Source organism: Lissotriton vulgaris, chromosome 2_1 (assembly GCF_964263255.1).
Source record: "Lissotriton vulgaris chromosome 2_1, aLisVul1.2, whole genome shotgun sequence".
NCBI classification, from domain to species: Eukaryota; Metazoa; Chordata; class Amphibia; order Caudata; family Salamandridae; genus Lissotriton; species Lissotriton vulgaris.
Window position 1 is genome coordinate 1,804,825,930 of NC_141687.1, and position 26,609 is coordinate 1,804,852,538.

At 45.8% G+C, this 26,609-nt stretch overlaps 1 protein-coding gene across 2 annotated transcripts in view; it reads right to left on the reverse strand.

The window, feature by feature from the left end:
- OSBPL5 (oxysterol binding protein like 5) overlaps positions 1–26,609 on the reverse strand; it is an 841,363-nt gene that overhangs the window by 589,244 nt on the left and 225,510 nt on the right. For both annotated transcript variants that reach the window (XM_086957869.1, XM_086957868.1), the window contains exon 2: positions 5,408–5,564. In XM_086957869.1, the coding sequence (XP_086813995.1) occupies positions 5,408–5,564 (157 nt within the window). The remainder of the gene's footprint in view (positions 1–5,407; positions 5,565–26,609) is intronic.

Genomic DNA, 26,609 nt, shown 5'->3' on the forward strand with positions numbered 1-26,609 from the left:
AGGATGTTGGTTAGTGTTTTTTTCTTTTATTATTATTGTTCATATACTGTGTAAAGGGGATGTGTTGTAATTAACTTCATGTCCATTGGAGCTTGTAGAATACTTGATGTCATGATTATAGAATCAGAATCTGATGACATGGGAATTGTGGTGTGTGCATTCCTGTTCTGGCGAAGCTGCTGTTGAGACCTGTTCTGTTAATGGTTGCATTTTCAATAAGGCCAACTTCAATTTAGTATGAATACTGGCTTTTAATAGTATGGCCTACATATTGGATCCAGCAATATCATCTGCATGTAATTTCTCACGTTTTTAACTGCAACATTCAGTGTGGCTACGTTTCTGGTCATTGTGTTTATATTTGTGTATTTTTCTTTTAACTCACCTCCGTTCTTCTTACTAAGCTTTCCATTCAGCTCATCTAGCCATTCTTTTAATCTTAATTTATTATTTTCTTTGTCAACTTTCCAGTTCTGCCCTTTCTTTTTTTGAAACAATTTCATTTATTTATGACAAACAGACAAACAAAAACCATTCTGTGGCAGTCGAAGGCATTTCAAGATCAAGAACAATATCTATATACTAGTGAGTGACCATGTTTGAGTCTGTTGTGCCTTTCAACATAGCCATTGAGTGGAGTATCATATATAGGTATCCCTCATACTGGTATCAGCTGGGGGTGGAAATGGGGTGCAACCTTTATAGTCCTGCTACTGTGAGGGACTCCTACTGTGAGGGACACATTGCTTCTCTATAATCATCTAAAGCGTCAATTATTACTTTTCAGCCATACAAGTCTTTTATTTATCTATCATCCGCCACAACCTGAGTCATAGGTATCTACTCCTACAACAGCCATCAAAGAAAAGGCCAGACCTCTGCCCCAATGTATAGTATTATGTCTTTTCGCAATTAGGAGAGACAGACCACCCCATTTATAATGTATCCTTTCCATGTTTTGGTATTGGGTGTAGGCCGAGTTTCATGTTGAGGTCTATCAAACAATGGATTTGTACTATCACACATTGACAAAATGTCTTCAATATTGATTAAGCCCTTATAATATGTACAAAGACTACACCTACCACCATGGCAAGAGGGCACTCATCCGTACAATATGGGTAGATCCTATGCATGATCATAGGGATGACATAACATCTGGGAAATTTATAGTGCTTATACTAGAATCAAGTTTTAGTGGGCACCCTCTTTTTATAGATGAGCATCTTGTACAGATGTGTGTCCGTTATCCACTTCCCAATTTCTCTCTCCCATTTTCTTCTAATCTAGAGTAGAGCCTATGCCGATCCACCCCGAGCAATTTATTAAGTGTTGAGACCTTTTGTCAATGAGTGAAGTCAATCATTGTAGTAGAATTTAGTGGTCTCTCCTTGTTAAGCCGGGACACTCAAGCCAACCTGGCATACATCAAAGGTTATCATGCTCAGGCTCCAAATTGGATTTCAGCTTCATCAAACATTAAAAGAGTATCTCAATTAAACCCCTCTAGCCATCCCAAGACACTATTGTAGCTTATTAAAAGTGAAGCAGTTTCCATATGATGCCTAGGTCGTAAAAGGTACCCTCTTTTTTAGTCTCTTTCATCCGCTCAACCATCCCATAGACATCAAGGATAATAATTGCAAAGTCCCAGGGCTGATTTCTCTGCGAACCATAAACTGCAATATCAAAGGCTCAGTTATGAGTTAACAAAGGCCCAGTTTCGTCTAGCCATTTGTGAGTTCTCCCATTGAGGCAAATCATCAAACCACTTCACCAGGTTGCATCAGGGAAGCCACATAATAACCCTCAAAATCTGGTAACACCAATCCCCAAAGTTTAAAGTTCCAAGTGTTAGAGCGCAAATGTTGCTCTTTTATTTGTAGGGGTGCATCATAATCATGGGTAGTCCGCACCTACATATAATCCTTTACAGTATTAATTTAGGCCATTAGAACGTGTACTGTAGTAACAGGAAAAGTGATGTGCTAGGAATATTTTCAATGCAAACATGAAGAAATTAATGTTGCAACTACGTGCGGTTAGTCGAAAATATTAACCTGCATAATTTTATATATCGCTGACAAGTATTCGAACAATTGATGTGCTTAAGTAACATGTTAATTTAGATGTGCTCAAAAATAATGTTCATTTTATATGTGTAACTTCATGAGGCCTTGTGCTATTACTTATTTTGGGCGATTTCGGTAGGCCTGAATTGTATTTTTCCCCTGAAAGCTCTTGCATTAGATTTACTAGTGAATTTCATGTACCTGTTGAATTTGTTATTTCTCACATCTCTGTTGCAGGCGGAGAATAGAATAATGCCTTTGTTTTAGAATTTAGGCTTAGGGAGGAGAGCATACATTGAACAGCGATATTGATAATAAAGAACTGTTGTATTTTCTCATGAGAGTAAGCCTTGGAATCAAAGTTATCTCAATGAAGCCTGGGAGCATCGCTGCCGTGTGGAACGTTACCAACAAGGAAGTGGCTTGCTTGGATGGTGTGATGTCGCAATGCATTTTGGGTTACTCATGCAAAGTGAAGTATCCAAGTTAGGGACAGTGCCCGGGGACTATTGCCTTGCCTTGAGAGAGAGAGACCATTTTAGAACAAGCGCTGTAGCTTTATGCTACTTAACCCATCTAAACGTGAAAAAACTTTTTAGGAAGACTTCACGCGCTGACACCTTTATGGATCTTGCCTTGGGAAATGTTAAGTAGAGATATCATGCCAGTGGTAGTGTAGGGAGAGAATAATGCCTTACACCTACAAACTTCCAATGAAGGGGAATCTTGACATTGGTGCAATTATTTTCTGTATCCTGATTATCGAAATGATTATTCTGTGCATGTGTCACTGCCTTAATTTCACCCATTGGTTTGGATTTGTATTAGTTCCAATGTATTCCTACATCCTCACCTTGAGGTGCGTGTATGTCCACTGTCCTTGGCTTGTAATAAACTAACTAAACTTAATTGGGAGTCTGTGATTCTTCGGAGTCATAGTTCATTGGAACTGTGATGAACGATTGACTAACGATTTCCATTCCCTCCATGCTTACATGCTGACAAAAAGAGACATCGGCCTGGGTTTCCAGAGTAGATCTAGAACGTAGAATCTGGCTCCATCATAAGCGTCACAGAGAAAAAATGTTATACTTGGGTGTGATCAAGCCATTATTAATGTTGTTAACACAATTAAATATCAATTAATATCGATCTGGGTAGTAAGAACCATGTCCCGTGGAGAGACACAGACATGGCGGTTTGCTTTAATGGCCAAACAAGCATTCTCCTCCCTACAAAACAAGCTTTTCACAATCCAGCATACCATAAAATCACTTGGAAACTCGTCAACCGTCACCCCATTGCCTGTGGTCAACATTTCAAAACATCATTGACAAGAGGCCACTTAATACACCATTTCTAGCCCTTCCTGCGAGTCAAGCCAGCCATATGCATTTAGATGCAATCTTCAGAGGACCAGTAGATGTGTTCTATCAAGAAGGAGTGGGGACAGTACAACCAGTTGTTTCCAACAGGGAATACCTATGAGTTTCTTAAAATGAATTCTCCGGCTGCAAAATAGAATGTCTAGCTCTCTAGTATACCATCAAAAAATAGTGTTACCACTGTTTGGAAAATAATTCACTATAATGCACCATGTTCACTTATGTATTTAAAACTAACAACGTGGATCCCTCTGGCATCAGGATGCTCTCTCTGCTGATGATATTCAGCCTCAACAGTGCCCTAGAGGCTTGTATTCTGTATAAGACAAAAGAGGTATTGCAATTGTGCTGATAGAGAGGATTATACATCCCATTCACAAACCTACCCCGTAAAAAGGACCCAATAGGGTCGTTCATTGTGAAGATTCTGTGGGAAAAATACTTTGTATACTTATTGTGACTTATTGTGACCATGTAAAATGTCTGGGAGATGTCTTATCAAGGAACTGAAGGCTTCTGAAGGTAAAAGGAACACCAGAATGATGCACACTTAAACACTATCAGGGCCGTGCAGGTATGCTCAGGCAAATGTTAATATGGTTTAATCTCTTGCAACAATTCAGCCCCCTACAATTGTTTCAAGCTTTTGTGGAAATTTGGTGGTAAATGTTAACCCACCAGAACCTAACCATAAGTCCCTTATTTTAAAACCCTGTTGTGTAAGTGGTAAGCCCCCACAGAGCAGTGGTGTTTCTGAAAGTTATCAGTGGAGCGGCTGCACAGTACTCCAAGGTCTCCAAGTAGAGGGAGTTTTTAAAAGCTGACAGAAGGAATCTAAAATTAAAAGAGTGAACCCCTTTAGGGACATGAGAAGAAATGCATGGTGAAAAATTACTCAATACATACTCATTATAGAAAGTAAGCCCTCAGAGGCTTGTAAAAAAAATCTATCTGACGTGTTAGGTCCCACCTCATTACTTGCTTACAAATCTCCGCAGTTCATTGGGCTCCAATTCCCTTTCATTAAAAAATAAAAAGTGACACCATAAAGCCATTCTAAACAATTAGCTTGGATTGCCAAGGCCATGACTAAAACACTTACACAGTACTAGGAGAACATGGTGTTTATGCCTGACTCCAAGAGACATCAGAAAGACCAATATTCTAGATCAGATTCTAGGAGTGCATCACGCTCATGAAACACCAACTTTAATGGCTCTCAGCTTCAGTTGTACCATATGTTCATTGGAAAGAAAGCCAAAGGACATTGTGAACCACACACAAACACTCACCAAGCAACGGAACTCTGATGTTATTTGCGGTCAACTAACACCATGTTGTCTTCTCCGGTACTGTCTAGCGCACCTTTGCATCAAATATATGACGGATCTTTCGCTGAGGAAGATCTGCCTCTTCATAAAGGCATACAGACCCCAGTATAGCCCTTGAGTGCCACCTGCCCTCTCACCTAGGGACCATCTTGAGATCTGTGCACATCGACTGCTACCTCTTCGCAGGCGCTTGCTGCCCTGGATGTTCTCCTAACAATATAGTGGTGCTTTCTATCCACTGTTGCCACACACTGTTTGCTGGGCTGACATCACTCACTATATAACAAGCAAAGCAAGGAGTGTACTAGCAACTGAGGTGAATAAACAAGGCATGTGGTATACTCACCACACCAGCACTACAGTCCGTGCAGCATGACCTGCAGGACTTGCTACATGTGAGATGCCCAACAGAATCAAGAGAATATAAGTAATTGGTGAACTGCACTATACAGCACTGGATAACTTAAAATATACTACATGTTTTCTTACAACTCCCTGAAAAGGTGGGAAATATTTCTAGCTCTTACTGTACCAAGCCCTGACCTGCAGTGCCATGGATGGGCCTCAAGCTGGGAATCGACTAGCAACCATGGATGTTTCAAAAACCATTTCCACTGACCTGGACTGAGTGGATAAATATCATGGTCGGTTCCAAAGGATAAATTCCGCGTCAGCTTACGAGGGACAGTCTTCTGAGGAGTGGACGCTGTCGGACATAGCGAGAACCTGCGGCGAAGAAAATTCTCCTCCTTCATTGTGTGAGCTGTGGGGGTTTTCTGAAACAGAGGAAAATAAATGAGAGTTCATGATTTATTCCGGTACATCAACGGCCCCCTCCCCAAGCCATTTCATAGAAGGTTAACGGAGAGCCTATACATTCCCAAAGAAATGCTCATGCAGTGGCAGAGAAAGCAGAAACCCTGCGGAAGAACGAAAGGTCAGCTTGTGAAATCGGACGTGTCTCTGGGAAGATCTATACATGGACACCACGTGTGCTTCTAATTATCACCCGCATGGGGCTGGCGGTCACCTTTATGGCGGGAGCGACTGTCACAGGAAGGGGGGAGATTGTAAAATTGTAATGCTCTAGTCGGCAAGAAGTAGCAGTACGAGTTACATACAGAGAATGTGATTTGTTGTTCTGTGCAATAAATATATTTAACGTAAAACAAAAATGTAGAAAAGAGGAGTTGTGTGAAGAATCGAGGCTTCACGAGAGGAAGTGGAACAAGCAGTGCGAGAAAACATCGTTGATAACACAACCTTGGTGCGTCCACACTGCTAGTCCTTGAAACATCCTAAGAAGAGAGACCCCAAAAAGCTCGCTAGCACCCTTTGGGTCACGAGCCAGGGTACAATTAGGGTGAAATACACTGGTGTCGCTAGAGGAGGGCCAGCTGGGGCTTGCACCCCAGCTCTATTTGTCTGAACAACCCTCCCCCCCCCCCCGCCTTTTGAGCCCCATTACCACAGCGGGTTGAAGTGTAGGAGATGTCATAAAACAAGCAGACATTGTGCCTTTCAACATACATTAATTTGCAAAGCAGCATTGTTTTATTAAAATGTTTAAATCAGACTATGTATGTATATAGATATAGATATAGACAGATACATAGAGTCTGTTTTAACATTTTAAGCGAACATTCACACACACACACACACACATGCACTTTACGACTGACCTTTGTAGTTGGCCCGATCAGTTTGATCTGCTGTAGGCAAATGTGTGCCCCATCTAAAACACATTTCAGACTCTCCACTGTCACCAATGTTTTAGGTTGAAGTCCTAAAACATTTTCTATATTCTGACTTCTGAGTACGTTGTAGGTTGCTGCAGTGTGGGCCAGAGATGAGTCAAAGCATTGACAAAGCGCATTTGCCCAAGACCACTACACTCAAAGTGCCCCCTCCCCCCGGATAAGTGAACTTTCTCTTTCTCTGTCTCGTCTATATGTCTATATCTCAAACTCTCTCTGTCTACCTCAACTTCTCGCTCTGTCTCGTCTATCTCAGTGCCATGTTAAAGATTTGTGTGTAATTCAAGATTATTTGGCACCATCAAGGCTTCCATTTGCAAAACAATGGGTGGTAGCAATCAGAGTTCTTGCAAACAGTGTATCCCAAATGTGTCTTGCCCTATGCCCCAAAAGTCCTTAACATTTTTGGCCTTTGTGACTCTCTTTAGTGAAGATAAGCAACTTCAACAGAGCCTCTGCTACATGGGGAGGGTGAACCCGGAGCGGCCAGGGGTCCCAAAATAAGGCTTGCGTCATCATAATTCGGTTGGCAATATGCAGTGCTCAAAGGTACAATTCAGGAGACTGTTGAAGAGGTAAGATTTGCATGTATTAACCCTTCTTTCACCTATGAATATGTTTAGCATGCACTTTAAAATAAAAGAACGGCACTTTATTGTGAAGGAAGCTTCAGTCTCTTTCCTTAAATTTCACATGATAAGTGAAACTGTTCCTACATGGTTATCTACAAAAATGTATGTGATATACAGAATAGCCACAACGCTGCACAAGCCACTTTAATGTATGCATTAGAAAAATGCATGTTTTACTTGTCATCTCCTTTTTAGGTCGAGCATTCAAGACCTCTTGCATATACTTTAGTATATACTCTAGTGTATATATTTTAGTATATACTTATGTGTGCATGTACTTTGTGGTCTCTGGAGATCAGCCCATGGACCTGTTTGCTGCCGCTTAGGGACTTTTTTTCTGTTCAACTGCCTCTATTTAACTGTCTTGATAGAAAATGACCAGCAGAGGTCATTAAAATACCAGAATTGCTTTTTGCTGAGGGACTTTATTTTTAAAAATTTTCTGGCAACTGCCTCTATTTAACTTTCTTGATAGAAAACGACCAACAGAGGTTAGTATAATACCAGAATCACTTTAGCATTCTCTAGATTCCAGTCCATGGAAATTGTCTTCCACGAGCAACCGTAGACAATCATTTATTTTTCAAATCTTGAATTTTCAGTGATATGACTACCAAAGGCCCTGCTTTTATATTAAAAACAGATCTTTGGACTATACCATTTACCGCTAAAAGGCAATGTTTCTCTCCATGTGTTCCCATACCTGGCATGTGACGCAGTTTGGTGCTTACTTTCCCTCCATGATAAAGAACAGTAGATGTTTCATCGCCCAGGCTAATGTGTGCATAGCTAAATACATATAAGGTCCCAAAAGCGAGACCAAATGCATTGCAAATGCTTGATTAGTGGCCCTTCTCTCATTCTCTGTCTCGAGGAAAAACATTGGGGCTGATTTACTAAGAATGCTCCACCGCAAAGTCTGGGAAAGGAATTTACCTTCCAGTGCAGATGATAGCTTGCCAGGGCTGGCTTTAGCGCTGGTGGCAACCAGTGCGACAATGTTTGGTGAGGCCGCCCCATCTATGGTGGCCATGTTAGATTCCCTTACCACTACCTTTTAATAGTTCCCCATCAAGTCTCCATAACCACTCTCTTTCAGATGCATTCAACATGCCACTCATACCAGTGTAGGGTGTTAGTGTAATGTGTGTGTGGTGCAAAGTGCTCTGAGACAATCAATCACACATGTCTAAATCAGTTTATAGGAAATGTTACATAAGCCAGAGGACTGTAAGGTGTAGGAGTGACATTACATCCATACGTGTAGGCAGTGTAGTTTAAGAGTGCTTGATCTGGAGAAGCACAAAATCAGAATTGAAAGCAGAACATCATTCTTGGGAGTTCTCTTTAATAAGAAGAATAGATTTCTACCTAAATAAACCCATTTTGCAATATCAATCTATGTTCTAATCGATACTTTGCAGTGTGCATGCAGTTCTTTGATGACAGTTAATATTTTTTTTTAAATTGCTTTTTATTGTCATTTTCATAACAAAACATCAATAAAAAGAGGAAGAACATACATTGCAGGGCTTGACTATTATAGACAGGTATGACATGTCCGTGACACAACCAGCACACATCTGAAGTTAGAGTCCACAATATGCGATCAATAGTATGTAAAATTATAGTACATAAGTCCCACAAGATACGTGTTGACCCCACCTGCTAAATTTCCAACAACACAATAACCTTTCATAAAAGCGCCCCCACAGGAACACAGAGCAAATAAGCTATTCTCAACCCCTCGACATCCCTGGCACTCCACCAGGTTACAAACGGTTCCTAGATATCTTTGGGTCTGGATTTGGCTGGTTGGAGATTCCAGTACGTGGTGAGCTGTGTACTGCAGTAAGCAACTTGTGTGATCCAGTCCTTAGACAGCGGCGGTCTTGCTGTCCCCAGTGTAGTGCTATCTACTGTTTGGCCATCAGAAGCAGCATTGCGGGTAATTTACGCGATTTCGGTGGCACTATCTCGAGTATGAGAGAGCGCAAACTGACCTAAATGTATAAGTACATCACACTTACACGTAATAAGCACAAGTCATGAAGAGAAATGCCATGAGTGCTGATATTATATGCATCTATATTCTGAAATGTGCAGTTAACTTAGATATTTAAGTAGAAGTGGAACTAATGCAGAAATGTGTGAAATTATATAACTTTATTAGCCGTGATTAATCCTGAATCCATGTCGTGTAGCTGCTAAAATGTAAGATGGCATGCGGTTAAACGTAGAACGTGGTAGGCCTCAGGGCCAGAGCTGGAAGGGAAGGGAAAGGTGTTTGTTTTCACGACATGGATTGCACTAATGTCTTTTAGTAGTAGCGTTAATGGGACATATTTTATAGATGTGTTTACCGAATAATAGAATAGAGTATTAACATACTATTAATTAATGAAGGATTTGAATGGTATAATCATTATGAGCAATGCTGTAGGCCTGAAATGTTTATAGACATTGATTTACACGTATTGGTCTGTGCCGAGAAATGTTGCAAACTTTTGTTGGAAGTCTATGAGAATTGGGATCTTGGCTGCAGATGTCTGTCTGCAAGAGAAAGGGGGATCCAATTATAAATGAAATGAATAGAGGTTTGTTCAGGAGCCGGCACAGACATGGAGGAGGGTTCCGGAATGTTTTAAGGGGTATCAGCGGGCCGGAGAAGAGTCTGAGAAGCAAGGTCAACTCTAACGTACGAGGCCTCATCATGGAAAAAGCCAGAAGCTACACCACGTGAGGGGCGTCTCACGAGGGGCGTCTCAAATGCTGTTGTATGTTTTGTATTAGGGACAGCACCCCTGGGTGGAGTTAGAGCAGATGCCAGAGGACCCTTTAGAGAGCGGATGGGTAGGCAGAGAGGGGTCATGACTGGAGGACCATAGGTTTTCACCAAGAGACTAAGAGTGGGTGATCTTCCTAGGAGGTCATTCACCGCTGACACCTTTTGATAGGTTGAGACCTTGTTAAGTAGGGATACCATCCAGAGCGGGGTAGGGACAGCCTAACCTGTATTCTCCCTCCAGCCTTAAATGACGGAGAGATCTCAATACGTGTCCATGCTTATAGCTTTATTATTCTTAGAACTTGTACTTGTAGTCTTCTTTGCTCGTCTGAGGGTTTTCAGAGAGCACATGTATGTAGTTGGGCCCGTGTATCTTGTGAATCTCATTCTGAGATGCCTGTACTTGCAGCTTATCCTAACTTTATAATAAACCTTTGAAAGCTAGAAGTTGTTTGTGATCTTTCAGAGCGGAGTCCATTATTGGGTGAACTAACTTGGTAAGAGATGCACTTTCTTCCCTCAATGACAGGCAACAAAGGTTCAGTCGACCAGAACGGGGTTTTAGATCAATAGTGATAAGGTATCGATCAAAATCTTGCCCCCGCAGTTGGTAGCTATAGAGGATGGTTGCCTTCTTGAGGAAGGTGATCTAGGCCAGGTTAGATTACCCCAAGGCCCCTAGAGATCGATGATCGGAAGAACCGCCCGCCGAAGAAGGTCCGGATGACGTGAGACAGAAAAGCAGCAGTATCGGTCGAGAGTGAGTATAAAGGGTCATGCGTGCTAGATTGCGGTGTTTTTGTATTGTATCTAGGGGTGGGCGGAAAATCCGTTCCGCTCGCGGATTTTGCGGATTTTCGGGAAATCCGCAATCCGCGAGATTTGCGAATCTCCCGCAAAATCCGCAAATCCGCGAGCAGCGGATTTTGCTCGCACTGCTCGCACTGTTCGCGTGAGTTCGCGTGAGTTCGCGCCCCGCGAATAAGTGCAAAATTGCAGAAATACGATTTTAGCAAAACTGAAAGTAACTACTTACCAGGTTCAAAAGTTCAGGCTCATCATTAGTAGCCATTTCCTGTAGTGCTTCCTGAGGGGCCCCTCCAGAGTTCAGTTGCCAGTTGAAACTATTATGTGACCCTGCTCTGAACCTCAGAATAGTTACACATATGCCACAAAGGTCCTGAATTACAGCTAAGGGAGACAAGCAGGAGCCAGGCTGGAAGTTAAAATCCATTAATCAGCCCCTAATTCATTATTGTCAGTTGGGGCAGGGCAGGTGTTGTAACTAATTTTGCAACAATGAAAGCACTTAGCAAGTGCAAAAGATCACTAATCAGGGCGCACTAAGGAAGCAGGTGCCAGCTAAAAAAATATTCAGTGACACATTAATCAGCCCCAAATTAATTCAGGTCACTTGAGGCAGGGAAGGTGTGCTTTGCTTTGCCGAAAATAATGTACACTGGACAACCAGAGGGTGTGGTGATGAAACAGAGGGTGGCATGGGTGGGCCAGAGGGTGGCATGAGTAGTCAGAGAGTGGCAGTGGTGACAGAGAGTGGCAGTGATGAAGAAGAGTGTCCCAAACAGGCTGGACACGTAGAAACAACAAGTTCGCAAAACTTGCGACCCGACAGGTAAGTTCGCAATTTGCGAAAGTGTACAAAACCCTCGCGAACTGGCAGAAACACGGGCGAACACACAAAAAAAAAAAAAATCCGCAAATTCGCGGGAATTCGCGGATTTTGCGGATTGCGAATCCGCAAATCCGCAAAATTCGCGAACGCGAGATCCGCAAAATTCGCTCATGCTTAATTGTATCTATGTTGTAATGTCTGGCGGAGTTGAATGCCTGTAGAGTGACTGTGGAACAGGTTGTGAGCGCGCGCAACCGGTGGAAATCTTAAGTTCAAGGAGAGCTTAAGTGGTTCGGGTGTATCGGACATCCAGAGTAATTGTCAACCAGTGCGAAGGGGGTCGTGAGGTACCATTGATCACCCGAAAGACCGAGATAGGGGGAACGTAAGAGTGAGTGCGTGAGTAACGGACGCTGGTCGGAGGTTACTGTGTGTGTAAGCAACCTATCAGAGGGACGATAGACATTTCGTCAGTTGTGTTGACAATTACAGATAGACTGTGGACGTACAGTCGAGGGAAGTGACCGCTTGGTCGGAAGTAGTCATTTTTCAGGGTATGAAAGGGACGCATGCATGACCGGGAGAAGAGCTGAGAAAGGAGGGGTGCTGCTGCGAAGCGGAGACGAGTGACGTCAGAAAGTGCCGCGCTGGGATTGGCCGGCCGGAGAAAGACCGCGCTGCGATAGGCCAGCTAGCAAAGCCGCGCTAGGATTGGTGGATTGTCATCAGGAAGTAAACAGAGTATTGAGGCTGGAAATTGTGCATATAATCATGAAGTGTTTTAAATGGTTGAGAGCGGCGTTTAAAAAAGAGAGGCGGGGATCGTATGAAGGGGAAGAAGCCCCGCCGGAGGGTACGCCGGCTCGTTATATGGCGGCAAATGTTGGGCTGCATACAATTTTGTGGATCTCAGAGTGGAGTAAGATTACAGAAGGAAATGAGGAACTGACGTTTCCGAAGTACGGGACGTTCAGATTAGAGGTGCTACACTGATTAAAAGCAGTTATGACCTCAATGAGACCCTTACCTAGACCGACCCAGTTTGAAGCTCTCAATGCCTGGATTAGGGCAGCGCACGAGAAGAACATGAATAGACGACAAGAAAGGGTGAAACGATCGGTAAGGGCAGTGCAGGATGCCAAGTGGGATGCAGATGCTAAAAGATGGAGAGTGCATAACATGGAAGTAAATAAATTGTACCCAGTGTTAGAGATGCCCGGGAACAAAAGCCCCCTAGAAGAAGATGATGAGAGCGAAACAGAGGACAGCCTGATAAACAGATTATTGACAGATAGGCCACCCCCGTATAACAGAGCAGGGGGAGATGTCGAGCATAGTGAAAGGGAGGGGGGCAACGCAGGAGAGCATGGACCGCTTCCCAGTTCCGATTGGGATCCCGCTGCAAAGAAAGAACTGTCCCAGCCTAGTCCGGTGCAGCAGGTAGTCGGGAGGTTTGTGGTACAAAGGGTGCCGGAAACGGAGTGTGCCACATCCTACGCATTGCCAGATGCACTACAAGTACCTGTTACCATAGGTCCTATAGTATCGATCTATGACCCAGAAAGAGCCAGAGGGGAGGAACGGGTACGGAGGGACAGAGAAAGAGCAGAGATGGCAAGGAGGAACGATACGATCAACTCCCCAAGTCAGTTGCCGATACCAAGAGAGTGGAGCACCCCAGTACACACAGCAGGGGATCCAGCAGGGGATCCGGGGGACCATAGATGGCCAGTGGATATGAGGGGATCAGGACGGAAATCCTTTCAGGAGTTAAACGAGTACATGAAGAAGTGGGATGAGGCAGTAGAGGCTCACAAGAGCATCATAGCTGCGGAAGCTGGAAGGGAAAGTCAGGATAGCAGAGCCCGGACTCACTGCGGGGCTGAGGAGAGCAGTCCGGAGTGGGACGGGAGGGAGAAGGATAGTAGGGGAGTCACCCATTGGGCCCGGAGTGGAGGTAGATCAGACCTGGAAAACGGGGGCGCCGAGAGCGGGGGGGTGTCTCGCCCAATACACAGTGAAGAAGACAGGAGGACACGGGAGTACAGAGACAGCTTTAAGTGTATCCACTGTGTGCCCGGCAACAGAGAACAGAATGGGAGTTGCGAGGGGCCGCGCCACAGTCCCTGTGATGACGGACATGAGCGCAGTCCAGGGAATATGGGGAACCAAGAAGGATCATATCAGATACTGAGTGATACAAGACCGAGAGAGAATGGAGACCGAAGGGAGAATAGCAGAGAGTCCTACTGTGAAAAGAGAGAAGAAAGAGAGAATGGGCGAAGTAAGATTGGGGGTAACAGGCCCGTGTTCCATCATCTTCCAAGATCGGATGGCCGAGCATGGGACCTGGAGAGATGGGAGCAAGGGAGAACACTCCTTAACTCTCCCGAACCCAAACGTAGGGCTCGGAGTTGGGATGGGAGAGAAACCTGTGAACCTCCTTCGAAAGAGATATTGCGAGCTGAGATAAAAGCCAAGAGACTCGATGTCGCCAGCTTAAGGTCAGATCTGGATGACATGGTAGATGGTACCCTGCCTTTAGAAAGAATGGAAATGTATGAGCAGGATGAAATACTGTTCATGGCAAAGGATATCACTCGGAAGGCGAGAACAATCCATGAGAAGTTAGTCGAACTAGCAGGCAAATATATGGTGGACCTGTCAAGGACCAAAGCATTACAGGGTAACCACAGACTACATTATTCAGATCGAGACCTAGATGAGAGGAGAACAATCGGACTGAAGACGCACATAAGGGAATTGATCACTGGAATAAGGACATGGAGGGCACTAGATAAGTGGGAAGAGAGGTGGTCCAAGAAAGGGACAGTCAGGAGAAGCACGCTTGGTATGACACCAGGAGGACTGCAGAGAATAGAGGCATACCCTTTGCGTGAAGTTGCAAATGGGAACTATGTGCACGTGCCATGGAGTAGGGGGGATTTAGCTGCCTTTACCACCTCCTTCCCCAAATTGCGGGAAAACCCAGTGGAGTGGTACAAGCAAGTTGAGAGATTCGTAAAAATCTCAAAGGTCCTCTGGATAGATCTGAACACGCTGTTTGACATCGTAGTGCCAGGAGATTTGTGGACAGCATGCAAGGTTAGCGCTGAGTGGCCCACAACAGAGCCAGAGAGAGATGCTAAGACTAATGGGCCGTCCGAGACTGTGATGGCAAAATACGAGAGAGTGATGACATGGCTGAAAGAGAAAGTGCCAATGCAAGACATAGATTGGGTCAAAATAGATCGAACTAGACAGGAACCCAAAGAGACAGTTCACGAATACTATGAGAGATTGCTGAAGGTGTTTAAACAGTATAGCGGTCTGGATGTAATAGATCCAAAGGACATAGGGCAATTTGTGTCCAAGTTCGTCCTGGGCCTGAGACCGGATATTAGTTTAATGATTCAGCAACACTTGATTTGTTGGCAAAACAAACCCTTAGATGAGATCCTGAGATATGCCAGGTACTGCTGTGATGAGATAGACTCCAAGGCAAAGAAGCTAAAAGAGAAACTGATGGTGGTGCAGATGCAGGCAGCCGGAAAGGGGGGACAGCAGCAACAGCCACAAGGAACAGGAACTGGGGGAAAGAAGCAGTATAGCCAGAACAAGGGCAATGAGGAGAACTCCACCTTTAGACCCAGAATAGACATAGCTGCCTTGAAGAAAACGACTCGGTGCCACCAGTGAAACGAGGTGGGGCATTGGAAACGCGAGTGTCCCTACAATGTTGAGATAGGAGAACAGGAGGTAGAGAAGGAAGAGGTCCAGAGTGCGCCTACGAGAGGGGTAACGCAAAACCAGGGAAAGGTGCTCAAAGGGGGGGGCCCTCCTCCCCGAGCCCAGTTCCCTCAGCCACCCAGAGTAGGGACTATGGGTAAGACATATAGACAGATGCCCCTGTTTGTAGGAGGAGAGGAGTGCTATTATGTGGACCCACTAACTGGACAGAGAGTGGAAAGGGAGGACTGTACCCTCGGGGCAGCCTTGGAGGTGGATCAAAGGGGACCCTACGTCGAGGCCGAAGTGGCAGGGTGCCCCACGACATTTCTAGTGGACACAGGAGCCACTAGATCCACGATCAGATCAGCCGCAGTTCCAGGCCTGCCCATGTCTGGAGAGACCATACAAGTGGTGGGGGTCGCAAACAGGAGAATGACCAGCCCACTGACTGAACCCGTGCAGGTGAAAATAGGGAAGTACAGCGATGAGCACCAGTTTGTGGTTTGCGATTCTAGTCCTGTATGCCTGCTAGGAAGAGATCTTTTGTGCAAGTTAAATTGCACCATATACTGCACACCACAAGGAGTGGAGGTATTGACTAATGATGATGTTGCTGACTTCAAGGTTGCAAATTCAAGAATATGCGTGGAGCTGTACCCCACTCTGACAGTAGATGAGCTCCCCTGGGATCTGAGAGAGACAGTGGCACCAGAAGTGTGGGATTTCACTGGGGAAGAGATTGGATTGGTCAAGGGGGTGGACCCAGTGAAAATTGTAGTGAAACCGCATGCTGAGTTTCCAAGAACACCCCAATATAAATTGACTCCAGAAACGATTGCAGGCATAAAGCCTGTGATCGAGTCCATGATTAAGCAGGGAATACTGAAAGAAATCGTGGGAAGTCCATGTAACTCACCGATTATGGGTTTGCAGAAACCAAATGGGAAATTCCGGATAGTACAGGACCTCCGAAAGATTAATAACATAGTTGTTTCATGTTGTCCAGTGGTACCGAATCCATCAGTGATACTGTTTCAGATACCGTTCCAAGCTGAATGGTTCACTGTGATTGATCTTTGTCAGGCTTTCTTTTCAATCCCTCTGGACGAAGAGAGCCATTTTCTTTTCGCATTTAAGCTGGAAGGTCGCGTCCTAACATGGTGTCGTATTCCTCAGGGGTATACAGAGAGCCCATCGATCTTCAACCAGCTTCTGAAGAAAAATCTTGAAAGTCTAGTGCTGCCCCAGAGGTCAGTTCTGGTCCAGTACATAGACGACCTACTTGTGGCGTCAGAAACAGAAGAAGCTTGCAGGGAGGACTCCATTGCTTTGCTAAATCACCTAGCTGCAAATGGGCACAAGGTGTCCCCGGGAAAGTTGCAGTACTGCCTGACAGAAGTGCAGTACTTGGGACACAGAATTGAGAAAGGCAAACGAAAGGTGTCACCAGACAGGATAGAGGCTATCATGAAGATGAATGGGCCTAAAACACAGAGAGAAGTCAGGATGTTCCTAGGGATGGTGGGGTATTGCCGACAGTGGATCGCGAACTTTTCACTGAAAGCAAAGCCCTTGCAGAAACTGACGCACAAGGAGGTGAGCGATCCGGTACCATGGGACAAAGACTGTTTGATGGCGTTCCTACAGCTGCGAGAGGACCTGTGTCGTGCTCCGGCTTTGGGAATGCCTGATTACGATAAACCATTCTTGCTTTATTGTTGTGAGAGAGAGGGTTGCGCGCTGTCTGTGTTAGTCCAAATTCATGGGAATGCCCGTAGACCAGTCGCTTATTTCTCGGCTACTTTAGACCCAGTAGCCGCAGCGTTGCCCGGATGTCTCAAATCCGTTGCCGCAACAGGTGTCAGCATCGAGAGGTGTGAGAATATTGTCATGGGGCATCCGTTAGAGGTGCACGTGCCCCATTCTGTTGAACTGTTAATGACCAGGACCAAAACACAACATCTGACCAACAGTAGGCTCACGCGCTATGAGCAAGTTATCCTTGCTGCAGAGAACGTGACCCTCAGGAGATGCTCTGTTTTGAATCCTGCTACCTTGATGCCACTCCCAAATGATATCGATGATGATGATGAATGTACAGACCATGACTGCCTCGATGTGACTGAACTATGCACCAAACCTAGACCCGACATCGTAGATGAGCCACTGACTGACCCAGACGAAATTTTCTTTGTCGATGGCTCATGTGTAAGAGACAAAGTTGGGCAGTTGAGAGCAGCTTACGCTGTTTGTACAATTACTGGAGTTGTGGAAGCTGGATGCCTGGAAGGAGTACACTCCGCTCAGGTAGCCGAGATTATTGCCTTAACGCGTGCTTGCCTGGCAAGCAATCAAATTCGAGTCACCATATACACCGACAGCCAATATGGTTACGGGGTAGTTCACGATTACGGGCAGTTGTGGTCTCAAAGAGGTTTCATGACCTCTTCAGGCTCTCCCATTCGCAATGGAGAGTTTGTGCGCTTGTTGTTAGAAGCGTTGCAATGTCCAGCAGGTATCGCAGTTGTGAAGTGCACCGCACATACCAGAAACATGGACTTCGTGTCACAAGGCAATAGATATGCCGACGAAGTCGCGCGGTATTGCGCGGAACAAGGGTACTCTTTCACAGAGGTGGAAGTGGGTGGAATAAATGTAAGAACTGAATTAGCTATGATACTAGAAACTGTTGACTCTTGGGACGAACTAAAGTGCATGCAAGAAAATGCTCCTGATTTTGAAAAACAAACATGGGAAAAGGCAGGATGTGTGGTGGGTGAGGCCCATTTCTGGGTCTCAGCAGATGGCAGAGCAGTGTTACCCAATGAGATGGTGAGCCCAATGGCTAGACAAATCCATGGTCCCGTACACCTAGGGAGAGACGCAATGCTGAGAGTATTTAGGCAGACCTGGTATAATCCTAAATTCAGAGTAGCAGCCGAAGCAGTGTGCCAGCGTTGTGTGACCTGTCAGCAGTTGAATGTAGGGAAAAAGACACCAGTTGCACTGAGCCACATAGGGAGGTCAGGGGGTCCGTTCAACCGCATGCAGTTGGATTTTATCGAACTGCCAAGGTGTAACCGCCTCCGTTATGTCCTGGTGGTTGTTTGCGTATTCTCCAGATGGGTTGAGGCATACCCTACACGTAGGTGCGACACCCTCACAGTAGCCAAGTTACTGCTTAGGGAGCTCATTCCGCGCTTCGGGGTGCCGGCCTCTTTGGAATCAGATAGGGGAACGCATTTCAACAGCGAGCTTGTGAAGATGATTTGTGCGGCTCTGAACATAGATCAGAAATTGCATTGCAGTTACCGACCAGAAGCCTCAGGAATTGTGGAGCAGATCAATAGCACTATTAAAGCCAGGATTGCAAAAGTGTGTTCATCAACGTCCTTGAGTTGGCCTGACGCCCTGCCATTAGTCCTTATGAGCCTCCGTAGTACCCCAGACAGAAGAACGGGGCTGTCACCTCGTGAGGTGTTGATGGGGAGAGCAATGAGGTTGCCATCTGTCCCAACTGCCGCACTGTTAAACATCACAGATGATATGATCCTGGACTATTGTAAGGGGCTGTCTGACGCCATTCATTCTGTGTCCCTTCAGGTTCAGGCTGCCGAGGTTCCATCGTGCCAGGACCTGTGTCATGACCTGTGCCCTGGAGACTGGGTGCTTGTACGAAAGCACGTGAGAAGAAGCTGCCTGGATGTTCGTTGGCGTGGGCCCTTCCAGATCATCCTGATCACGAACACTGCAGTAAAGGTGGGAGGCCTGCCCAATTGGATCCACGCGTCGCATACGCGGAGGGTTCCAGCACCTCTGGAAGAAACAGCTCCTCTCTCGGATAGACGTCCAGCTGCGGACCGAGAAGCCATAGAGGGGGCCAGCCAAGCTGTAGAGGTGCCAGAAGAAGCAGGGAACGAGTCTGACCAAGCTGAGGACGGTCAGTACAACAGCGAAACAGACGACGCTACTGAAGGTGAAAGTAGCTGGGAGTACGAGTCAGACACTGACCGGTCGGACAGAGAGTGTGAACAGACCAGAAGAAGAAGGAGTAGAAGGGTACGTGGAGAAGCTAATTGGCCGCAAAGAAGGAGCTCCAACCTGAGGTCGACTCCAGAGAGAACCCTTCCTCCGATATCAGAGGACTCAGACCCGGAAGAAGGTGCTCAGGGCGCTGAAGCACCGGACTTGAGAAGGTCAAGAAGAGTGCGTGTGCCTAGCAGAAGATACGCCACCCCTGAGTGGACATATCTGGCGACAAATGTCTTTGGAACAGGAGACAGGGAGGATACGAGCGGTGGTGGTGTCCAGCTCTGAGCCCATCATCACAGTGGAAGTACAACTGTTAGTACCCGGAGTCAAAGCAGAAGGGTCACTAACTTTCACACTCCCCAGCCCTCCCCGCCTCAGCAAGTTAAAGCACATGTTTTTCACAGAATTACAATTCCCCGACTTTGGTACAAAGATAACAAGCCATGAAGAGCATATTCTTCGTTTGGAAATATTGAACTATGCTGTCAAAGCTGCAGGCACAAGCCTGATTGTGGATGCTTGGAGACTTTGTAAATAATCGAGAAAAAGAAGATTACCTAGCGCCCAGGAAGCAGAGAATCTTAGGGACCTTCCTTTGAGTTGACGGAGAAGGGCTAGGGTTGTCTGTATTGAACTGTTTAAGGACTTTCTGCAAAGAGGTTGTCAGCTTCCAGTTGTGTGGTTCTAAGGACAAAAGGAGTAAAAAGGACTGTAAAGGAACGAGAAGAAAGGAACTTTGTGCTGAGATAAGAGAGAGCCATACTGTCTGACGAAATGGAGGCCGGCACCCCGAATCGCAGAGCCAAATGTATAATAGGCACACTAATAGTAGGAGTGATAATATTAATAGTTCTAGTGGTCACAGTCTCCTATGTAAAGGGACATGAGGAGGAGGCAAAGGTAACCGATGTGAAATCTGTAGTGACACCTAAACCCACCGTTGCTGGTGAGAAAGGGGAAAACATTCAAGAGAAAGCGTTATTAGCTGCAGAAGCTCGCAGGTTACACGTAGATGAGTCCCAAGGCGACTTTAGGTCAAATGCTTATGCTAAACTTTTGTATGAATACGTGGATGCCATGGAGGTTAAGGACTGCTATGTCTGCATGCAGTTGCCGGCGTCTGTAGATGAAGGCATTCGATATCATCACCTCCCGCTGACATATGGCATTACATGTAGCTTATTGCTTAGTATATTTTATGGGAGGGATAGTTTTGAATACTATTTTTCCAATTATGATTCAGTGTTACCAGAAGTCCCAAATTATAAGCAAATGAACAAATGGGACTACTGGAAGAGTGAAGACAGATTGGCCAAGTTTTTCATTCCTTGGATTACCTTAGATACTTCACATGCCCGCAGAAACAATCTGACATGCAAGGTGTCAGAAGTCGAGAAAAAGTTCATAGGGCAGGTGGATGATCGATACAGGAGACAAAAGATTTTGAAAAAATCAGGACAATGGAAAACAGATTGGACCGAGGAAGAGAAGGCACACAAGAGAAAGGGTAGTAGTGGTCCAATAGCTTTAGATAGAACGCAGAGAGGAAAGCTATGTCTTCACCGAGCCAAAACGTATTATGAAAATGTATACGTGGGAGAAGTTAGCTGTGAACATGCTTTCAATTTAGAATATTATACTAAGGATTTCCTAAAGGGAATGCAAGTGATTCCAAATGTGTATTTTGTATGTGGAAGAAATGCCTACGTGAGACTACCTGATAACTGGTACGGATCATGTTACTTGGCAATTATCTTCCCCAAAATATATCATGCCCAAGACTTAGAGATCATCGAGGGAAAGGCATCATCGAGAGTAAGGAGAGATATAGGAGATGCAGAAATGGTTGGAGATGTATTTGGAGCTGTGTTCCCTCTTTTGGGACTAATCCTTAATGATGTCAAAATTAGACGACTGGCAACAGTCGTAGACAGGTTGTCTGCCAGCACTGCTCAGTCCTTAATGCTGGTGGAGGGAGAGATGCAATCGATAAGGGCCATGGTTCTTCAAAATCGTCTTGCATTAGACGTCCTGCTAGCAAAAGAGGGCGGAGTCTGTAAGGCTTTGAAGGTCCAGGAATGTTGCACTTACATTCCAGACAATTCAAAGCCCCTTGAGAAAGTTATTATGAATATAACTGATATTCACAAAGAGATCGAAGATCTAAGTAGAGAAAATGTTTGGGAAAAAGTGGGCCATGGAATGAGTGAAGCTGGAGGTTGGTTCACCACATTAGGCAAAAGCTTCGTGTGGTATATACTGAAACCTATCATCATAATATTGATCTGTGGGATCGTGTTGTGGGGATTGGTGAGGGTATTCAAATGGTACAGAGCAAGGAGGTTGGAGAGGGCCCAGAGAGAACAGCTGCAGAGATTAGCTGCCATACAAGATAATCAGTACAGGAGTCTGAGGGCTCTGGAAACGCAGAAACGAGGTACACTAGCAATCACTGCAGTTTAAGTGTTAGTGATGACCCCGAGAGGTCATCAAAGGGGGGAACTGAGAGAGCGCAAACTGACCTAAATGTATAAGTACATCACACTTACACGTAATAAGCACAAGTCATGAAGAGAAATGCCATGAGTGCTGATATTATATGCATCTATATTCTGAAATGTGCAGTTAACTTAGAGATTTAAGTAGAAGTGGAACTAATGCAGAAATGTGTGAAATTATATAACTTTATTAGCCGTGATTAATCCTGAATCCATGTCGTGTAGCTGCTAAAATGTAAGATGGCATGCGGTTAAACGTAGAACGTGGTAGGCCTCAGGGCCAGAGCTGGAAGGGAAGGGAAAGGTGTTTGTTTTCACGACATGGATTGCACTAATGTCTTTTAGTAGTAGCGTTAATGGGACATATTTTATAGATGTGTTTACCGAATAATAGAATAGAGTATTAACATACTATTAATTAATGAAGGATTTGAATGGTATAATCATTATGAGCAATGCTGTAGGCCTGAAATGTTTATAGACATTGATTTACACGTATTGGTCTGTGCCGAGAAATGTTGCAAACTTTTGTTGGAAGTCTATGAGAATTGGGATCTTGGCTGCAGATGTCTGTCTGCAAGAGAAAGGGGGGATCCAATTATAAATGAAATGAATAGAGGTTTGTTCAGGAGCCGGCACAGACATGGAGGAGGGTTCCGGAATGTTTTAAGGGGTATCAGCGGGCCGGAGAAGAGTCTGAGAAGCAAGGTCAACTCTAACGTACGAGGCCTCATCATGGAAAAAGCCAGAAGCTACACCACGTGAGGGGCGTCTCACGAGGGGCGTCTCAAATGCTGTTGTATGTTTTGTATTAGGGACAGCACCCCTGGGTGGAGTTAGAGCAGATGCCAGAGGACCCTTTAGAGAGCGGATGGGTAGGCAGAGAGGGGTCATGACTGGAGGACCATAGGTTTTCACCAAGAGACTAAGAGTGGGTGATCTTCCTAGGAGGTCATTCACCGCTGACACCTTTTGATAGGTTGAGACCTTGTTAAGTAGGGATACCATCCAGAGCAGGGTAGGGACAGCCTAACCTGTATTCTCCCTCCAGCCTTAAATGACGGAGAGATCTCAATACGTGTCCATGCTTATAGCTTTATTATTCTTAGAACTTGTACTTGTAGTCTTCTTTGCTCGTCTGAGGGTTTTCAGAGAGCACATGTATGTAGTTGGGCCCGTGTATTTTGTGAATCTCATTCTGAGATGCCTGTACTTGCAGCTTATCCTAACTTTATAATAAACCTTTGAAAGCTAGAAGTTGTTTGTGATCTTTCAGAGCGGAGTCCATTATTGGGTGAACTAACTTGGTAAGAGATGCACTTTCTTCCCTCAATGACAGGCAACAAAGGTTCAGTCGACCAGAACGGGGTTTTAGATCAATAGTGATAAGGTATCGATCAAAATCTTGCCCCCGCAGTTGGTAGCTATAGAGGATGGTTGCCTTCTTGAGGAAGGTGATCTAGGCCAGGTTAGATTACCCCAAGGCCCCTAGAGATCGATGATCGGAAGAACCGCCCGCCGAAGAAGGTCCGGATGACGTGAGACAGAAAAGCAGCAGTATCGGTCGAGAGTGAGTATAAAGGGTCATGCGTGCTAGATTGCGGTGTTTTTGTATTGTATCTATGTTGTAATGTCTGGCGGAGTTGAATGCCTGTAGAGTGACTGTGGAACAGGTTGTGAGCGCGCGCAACCGGTGGAAATCTTAAGTTCAAGGAGAGCTTAAGTGGTTCGGGTGTATCGGACATCCAGAGTAATTGTCAACCAGTGCGAAGGGGGTCGTGAGGTACCATTGATCACCCGAAAGACCGAGATAGGGGGAACGTAAGAGTGAGTGCGTGAGTAACGGACGCTGGTCGGAGGTTACTGTGTGTGTAAGCAACCTATCAGAGGGACGATAGACATTTCGTCAGTTGTGTTGACAATTACAGATAGACTGTGGACGTACAGTCGAGGGAAGTGACCGCTTGGTCGGAAGTAGTCATTTTTCAGGGTATGAAAGGGACGCATGCATGACCGGGAGAAGAGCTGAGAAAGGAGGGGTGCTGCTGCGAAGCGGAGACGAGTGACGTCAGAAAGTGCCGCGCTGGGATTGGCCGGCCGGAGAAAGACCGCGCTGCGATAGGCCAGCTAGCAAAGCCGCGCTAGGATTGGTGGATTGTCATCAGGAAGTAAACAGAGTATTGAGGCTGGAAATTGTGCATATAATCATGAAGTGTTTTAAATGGTTGAGAGCGGCGTTTAAAAAAGAGAGGCGGGGATCGTATGAAGGGGAAGAAGCCCCGCCGGAGGGTACGCCGGCTCGTTATATGGCGGCAAATGTTGGGCTGCATACAATTTTGTGGATCTCAGAGTGGAGTAAGATTACAGAAGGAAATGAGGAACTGACGTTTCCGAAGTACGGGACGTTCAGATTAGAGGTGCTAAACCGATTAAAAGCAGTTATGACCTCAATGAGACCCTTACCTAGACCGACCCAGTTTGAAGCTCTCAATGCCTGGATTAGGGCAGCACACGAGAAGAACATGAATAGACGACAAGAAAGGGTGAAACGATCGGTAAGGGCAGTGCAGGATGCCAAGTGGGGCGCAGATGCTAAAAGATGGAGAGTGCATAACATGGAAGTAAATAAATTGTACCCAGTGTTAGAGATGCCCGGGAACAAAAGCCCCCTAGAAGAAGATGATGAGAGCGAAACAGAGGACAGCCTGATAAACAGATTATTGACAGATAGGCCACCCCCGTATAACAGAGCAGGGGGAGATGTCGAGCATAGTGAAAGGGAGGGGGGCAACGCAGGAGAGCATGGACCGCTTCCCAGTTCCGATTGGGATCCCGCTGCAAAGAAAGAACTGTCCCAGCCTAGTCCGGTGCAGCAGGTAGTCGGGAGGTTTGTGGTACAAAGGGTGCCGGAAACGGAGTGTGCCACATCCTACGCATTGCCAGATGCACTACAAGTACCTGTTACCATAGGTCCTATAGTATCGATCTATGACCCAGAAAGAGCCAGAGGGGAGGAACGGGTACGGAGGGACAGAGAAAGAGCAGAGATGGCAAGGAGGAACGATACGATCAACTCCCCAAGTCAGTTGCCGATACCAAGAGAGTGGAGCACCCCAGTACACACAGCAGGGGATCCAGCAGGGGATCCGGGGGACCATAGATGGCCAGTGGATATGAGGGGATCAGGACGGAAATCCTTTCAGGAGTTAAACGAGTACATGAAGAAGTGGGATGAGGCAGTAGAGGCTCACAAGAGCATCATAGCTGCGGAAGCTGGAAGGGAAAGTCAGGATAGCAGAGCCCGGACTCACTGCGGGGCTGAGGAGAGCAGTCCGGAGTGGGACGGGAGGGAGAAGGATAGTAGGGGAGTCACCCATTGGGCCCGGAGTGGAGGTAGATCAGACCTGGAAAACGGGGGCGCCGAGAGCGGGGGGGGTGTCTCGCCCAATACACAGTGAAGAAGACAGGAGGACACGGGAGTACAGAGACAGCTTTAAGTGTATCCACTGTGTGCCCGGCAACAGAGAACAGAATGGGAGTTGCGAGGGGCCGCGCCACAGTCCCTGTGATGACGGACATGAGCGCAGTCCAGGGAATATGGGGAACCAAGAAGGATCATATCAGATACTGAGTGATACTAGACCGAGAGAGAATGGAGACCGAAGGGAGAATAGCAGAGAGTCCTACTGTGAAAAGAGAGAAGAAAGAGAGAATGGGCGAAGTAAGATTGGGGGTAACAGGCCCGTGTTCCATCATCTTCCAAGATCGGATGGCCGAGCATGGGACCTGGAGAGATGGGAGCAAGGGAGAACACTCCTTAACTCTCCCGAACCCAAACGTAGGGCTCGGAGTTGGGATGGGAGAGAAACCTGTGAACCTCCTTCGAAAGAGATATTGCGAGCTGAGATAAAAGCCAAGAGACTCGATGTCGCCAGCTTAAGGTCAGATCTGGATGACATGGTAGATGGTACCCTGCCTTTAGAAAGAATGGAAATGTATGAGCAGGATGAAATACTGTTCATGGCAAAGGATATCACTCGGAAGGCGAGAACAATCCATGAGAAGTTAGTCGAACTAGCAGGCAAATATATGGTGGACCTGTCAAGGACCAAAGCATTACAGGGTAACCACAGACTACATTATTCAGATCGAGACCTAAATGAGAGGAGAACAATCGGACTGAAGACGCACATAAGGGAATTGATCACTGGAATAAGGACATGGAGGGCACTAGATAAGTGGGAAGAGAGGTGGTCCAAGAAAGGGACAGTCAGGAGAAGCACGCTTGGTATGACACCAGGAGGACTGCAGAGAATAGAGGCATACCCTTTGCGTGAAGTTGCAAATGGGAACTATGTGCACGTGCCATGGAGTAGGGGAGATTTAGCTGCTTTTACCACCTCCTTCCCCAAATTGCGGGAAAACCCAGTGGAGTGGTACAAGCAAGTTGAGAGATTCGTAAAAATCTCAAAGGTCCTCTGGATAGATCTGAACACGCTGTTTGACATCGTAGTGCCAGGAGATTTGTGGACAGCATGCAAGGTTAGCGCTGAGTGGCCCACAACAGAGCCAGAGAGAGATGCTAAGACTAATGGGCCGTCCGAGACTGTGATGGCAAAATACGAGAGAGTGATAACATGGCTGAAAGAGAAAGTGCCAATGCAAGACATAGATTGGGTCAAAATAGATCGAACTAGACAGGAACCCAAAGAGACAGTTCACGAATACTATGAGAGATTGCTGAAGGCG